Consider the following 5278-nt stretch of genomic DNA (forward strand, 5'->3'; position numbering starts at 1 on the left):
AAAATACACTCATGGGTATAAAACTATGGATATATTCTTAATCAACTCAATTAATTTTTCGGTTGGATCTTTAATAAAATCTTCCTTTTATAGCAGTGTGCACTGGATAGTGCGGTTGCGGCCACTTTATGACCAATGAAGCCATAAAACCAGGACAATTTATATTCTTTTGATTTGTTTATAAACTTTAATACATCAAGCATAAGCTATAGCGCCACGCTTCGTTAGAATTGCATTTTTAAAACGTTAATATGCCATCAGTGAGAAGAAAATACACTTGATACCATTGCATTATGTCAAGACAACGCTTTTTTATAAATTATACTTAAAGAAGCTTTAATTATGAAATTTATCACTATATGATATCCATAATGGTTAGCAAACTAATCATATATCTTCATCAACTTGCCTTTGCATATAAAGCCATTATAAACAAAATACAAGCTATTGTTTGTTACCCTCTGATTTCGCTAAGACCATAAAGTAGTAATGTGTTTTGAGTCCTATAAATAATATACATGAAAATGACTATGGAATATAAATAAATATCACCTCAGAGATTACAACTTATTACAGAGAGAAGCGATTCCAAAGGAATAAATTTCCTTCTGTCTAATCTTATTCTTTGTTTAAAAGCCCTCTCCATGCATTCCTCTTGTTTATATATTTATTGCTTCCTCTCTCTAAGATTTCTGAGTCCTGACCATCAATCTTTCTAGCTAAGTGAGTAGGTACAGTACGTACAAATATATATATAGAGCAGAGAGCGTTGGAGCAGAGAAATGGGTTTGAGATCCATCATATCGACCATCACATACGGTTTGTTCCTTGGCTATCCACACAAGAAGCCAAAGGTCAAAAGTATGAGCCACCTCAACTATTACCACACCATGCCAAAGGCTCGTCCACTTTCTTTACAGGTATTCCCTTTCTTCTTCTCTTTTAACTATCCTCAGTTTTCATGTATATAGCTTAATTAGTCTCTGGTCGACCCTATGATCATGAAATTAGTTTGTCATGCAGTAAATAAAAAGGTATAAAATCGATTAATTAGGATAGCAATATACATGTATCAGTATCAACCTTCCTTATGATATGGCTAATCAGTGGAACTCGTTAGCTTTTAGTCTTTTACTTAGTTACTTACCATAAGTTATGCGGATTTTGGAAAAAAAAAAGAAATTGGCAGATTAGATTCTCGGAAGAAAATATTAACGTACTGTGTTTCAAGCGTTTTTTCCCTTGTATGTTAAACCATGATTTTTGTTTTGTTTTTTTATTGATTCGTTAAAGGGAATCGGACAAAACGGAAGCGAAATGTCATTAGTTTGTCGCACTAGTGGATGTTGATAATATACCTTTGGCCGATTAAGCATATACATATACAAATGTTCTAATTATCTATCTTATTAAAACAGAAACATTCTGTTAGACCTAACATTTATTTTGTAAGTTTTTAAATTAAATACATCTTTATACTTTATAGTTAAACATACATTTAATCACTAATGTTCCTTTCTTTATACTACTATCCATGTTTCCAAACAATATACTTATTTCTTTATACTACTATCAGTGTTTCCAAACCATATACTTATTTCTATATACTACTATCAATGTTTTCAAACAATATTTTCAAATAATACAATAATTAATCTTATTTATTTTATATCTATCATTTTTTCTTTAAAATTTTGTAGAAACGTCATAATTTCATAAATTACAAAATAGTGAACTTTAAAATTTCGATTATAAGATTACAAATTATGAAACTATTACAATTTAAATCCAATTAGATTACATATCGGTCATCCATCAGTTCAATCGGTTAGTCTCGGGTTTTAGTGATTTTTAATATGAATATTTTAAAAACATAAATTGAATTGTTAGATTTCCGGATTAACCGGTATAATCACAATCGGGTTGAATTTAAAAGTACTGATTTAAATGAAAAAAATATTTTAAATACACACTCTTAAAAAATTACCAAAATATTTGTTAAATTATTAGTGAAATTTTTCATCGTAAAATATCCCGCGCTTCAAAAACGCGGATCAAAATCTAGTTTTATTTATTTTAGATACTATCACATATTGATGATACTAATTAATTAGTCTGCAACATATGAATGTTTTGCAACAAAATAGACGATAGACCTAAAAGTACGGATGTGCTGCAGTGGATGCGAGAGGGTAGTCAAGCATGCCATTTACAAGTTGAGAGGTATCAAAGTGTGTTTTAGAAAAGAAGCTAATTAGTAAAATTGTGAATGATGTATATACAATTGAATTAACAAAGTAAACGGTATCGTATTGATGGCGGTGAAGGAGTGGACTCGGTAGAGGTGAACCTGGAGTTGGAGAGAGTGACGGTGGTTGGGTACGTGGAGAGGAAGAAGGTGCTAAAGGCGGTAAGAAGAGCCGGTAAGCGAGCGGAGTTCTGGCCATACCCGGACATGCCTCGTTACTTCACTTCCTCGGACCACTACTTCAAAGACACAACACGCGAGTTCAGGGAAAGCTACAACTACTACCGCCACGGCTACAACCTCAGCGACCGTCATGGCCACATCCACGTCACTAACCGTGGCGACGATAAAGTCAGCAACTTCTTTAACGACGATAACGTCCACGCTTGTCGCCTTATGTAATCAAATGTTTTAACGTTTCTTAAAAGAAAAATAAACGTTTCTTAAAAAGCCAATCATCCATATGTATGTAATATGTACATATATCACTTTGTATTTCTACATTTGCTGGGTTAATACATGTTGTATTGTATTTGTCTCTAGACCAAAAACATATTATCATTGGCGTTCAATTTGAATCGTTACTTGACAGATATTGTAATCCCTCTTGATGTAGATAATAAGCTTGCCTAGAACCATATATATGCATCTACGTCTACCCTGGTACTCACATGACATGTGAGCATAACTTTTCTTTGTTTACATAATGTTTGGAGGTGGAATTCACTCCACGCTAGATCCGATCCAAGAGTCTGGTCCAATATTACTATAGAAACCAAAGAAGATACAAGACTTGCGAAGGTCAATGGCCCACTCCGAGCTGATAGAGTAATTCATGTCAAGCTAACATGGTCAAACCATAACATTAAAAAGAATAAAGACATTAAAAACAAAGACAATTATAAAGGCATCTAATACTCTCCAAAGATAACATCACCATAATGATCCATCTCCCTAACATTTATAAAAAAGGGAACTACGAAGAGGAACAGAGGATCACAATTTTGTCATATCGAACTTATAGTCTAAATACATTTGTACTCTCTTACTAAAACACATAGTTTTTATGTTTGATTACTAGTTTATATGTATTTTTTAGATTACTTTGTTTACACGCCACCGTAATTATGTACCATATTTTCTCACTATTCTACCATTTGACGCTAAAAAAAGGTGGATTCAACATAAAATCCTTTGAAATTCCGACGTGAAATATATACCATAATGACTGGAGATAACACATCAAACACAACAGTGTAGAAGATAAGCCCAAGATTACAAGCCCAATACCGAAGCCCACAGTTCAAGTCACGACAACATCTTTGTCTCAAGCTCTCTCCGTACCTGCAAAAGGAAACAAAGTAGACGTTAGAGAGAAAGCTTCACACTCTCATAATGCTAACAGATTCAGCATCTTACAGTCTTTCAAAGAGGATTAAGACTGCTTTACAGCTAGCATTAGAGATAAGATTACACTAAGGACTAGATCCTTCTTCTATTGTGTATATAAACAATATAACACTCTATTGTAATGTTCATCCGAAAATAAGAGTTTATTAAGCAAAATCTTCACAACCTATAAACTCGCATATGGTATCAGAGCCATTGTTGCCTTAACAGGTTATTGCAATGGCCGATCCAGCAAATCCCTATCCCTTTCCTAGCAATGTTCATGTCCTAAGTTGTGTCACTCTAAAGCTTATTGACAGTAACTACCTGTTGTGGAAGACGTAGATAGAGTCCCTGCTCTCCAGTCAGAAGCTTCTCGGGTTCGTTAATGGAGTGACAACACCGTCTGCTCAAACCCGTACCGTCGTCGTCGATGAGGTTCCTGTCGAAGAACTAAACCCACCGTATGAGCAGTGGTTCTGCTCTGACCAACTGGTCCGCTTCTGGATCTTTGGTACGTTGTCTGAAGAGGTCCTTGGCTCTGTTCACACTCTCCCCTGCTCCCCACCAGGCTCCTCTAGTTCCTCCAGTACCTGAACAAAACAACCATCCTATGACGACAAGGTCCAAAGCCGGTATACACAAGCCAAATACCCGCTATGCTCTGCTTGCATCTCGCTATGACACTGAAGAACCTAAATCTATTACGGCGGCTCTAAAACATCCTCACTGGAACTCCTCAGTGTCAGACGAGATGACTAACATACATATGCTGCGTACCTGGACTTTGGTTCCTCAAACTCCTGATATGAACGTCTTGGGCTGCAGATGGGTCTTCAAGATTCAGTATAATCCAGACGGTACTATAAAGAAGTTTAAAGCGTGGTTAGTGGCTAAAGGCTATGATCAAGAAGAGGGTTGGGATTACCTAGAAACGTTCAGTCCCGTGGTGCGCACTGCTACTATACGAATGGTTCTCGATGTTGCAGTTGCTAAGGGGTGGAAGATTAAGCAACTGGATATCTCTAACGTGTTCCTCCATGGTGAACTTGAAGAGCCTGTGTTTATGACTCAACCACCGGGCTTCATTGATCCCGAAAGACCTCATCACGTCTGTCGGTTGACCAAAGCCCTCTACGGTCTCAAACAGGCTCCTCGCACTTGGTTTAATACCTTCAGCAACTTTCTTCTGGAACAAGGCTTCACCTGCAGCAAATCTGATCCGTCACTTTTCACTTATCATCAACACAACAAGACGATGGTTCTTCTACTGTATGTAGATGATATTTTACTTACCGGAGATGATGATGACCTTATCAGTGATTTGCTTGCAGCTCTCAACACCCGCTTCCTTATGAAAGACCTTGGAACCCCGAAGTACTTCTTAGGCATTGAGATCATCACAAGGGACGACTCTCTGTTTCTTCACCAGTCTGTTTACGCCGCTGATATACTGCATCAAGCTCAGATGTCTCAATGCAACCCTATGCCCACTCCACTTCTCCAGCGTATCGACAACGTTGATCTGACTCTGTTTCCTGAGCCAACATACTTTCGGAGCCTCGCAGGGAAGCTCCAATACCTCACAATAACCCGACCAGACATCCAATACGCCGTCAACTTCATTTGTCAGCGTATGCA

The 5278-nt window shown here is 36.9% G+C and overlaps 1 protein-coding gene across 1 annotated transcript; it reads left to right on the plus strand.

Moving 5' to 3' along the window:
• The first annotated feature begins 462 nt into the window (after positions 1 to 462).
• LOC108815047 (heavy metal-associated isoprenylated plant protein 30) lies at positions 463 to 2841 on the plus strand. The gene is made up of 3 exons (XM_018587707.2): positions 463 to 920; positions 2148 to 2223; positions 2328 to 2841. The coding sequence occupies exons 1-3, from the start codon at positions 783 to 785 to the stop codon at positions 2648 to 2650; spliced, it is 537 nt and encodes a 178-aa protein (XP_018443209.1). The 5' UTR covers positions 463 to 782; the 3' UTR covers positions 2651 to 2841.
• Positions 2842 to 5278: the final 2437 nt, after the last annotated feature.

The sequence above is a fragment of the Raphanus sativus genome, chromosome 7 (genome assembly GCF_000801105.2).
Source record: "Raphanus sativus cultivar WK10039 chromosome 7, ASM80110v3, whole genome shotgun sequence".
Classification (NCBI taxonomy): Eukaryota; Viridiplantae; Streptophyta; class Magnoliopsida; order Brassicales; family Brassicaceae; genus Raphanus; species Raphanus sativus.

What these genes read in the sequence shown, in the direction of transcription:
- LOC108815047 (XM_018587707.2), top strand. Translation starts at nt 783, where the DNA reads ATGGGTTTGAGATCCATCATATCGACCATCACATACGGTTTGTTCCTT. An exon ending in CTCGTCCACTTTCTTTACAG is followed by an intron (nt 921 to 2,147) that starts GTATTCCCTTTC and finishes GCAACAAAATAG; the next exon opens with ACGATAGACCTAAAAGTACG. An exon ending in TGCCATTTACAAGTTGAGAG is followed by an intron (nt 2,224 to 2,327) that starts GTATCAAAGTGT and finishes ATGGCGGTGAAG; the next exon opens with GAGTGGACTCGGTAGAGGTG.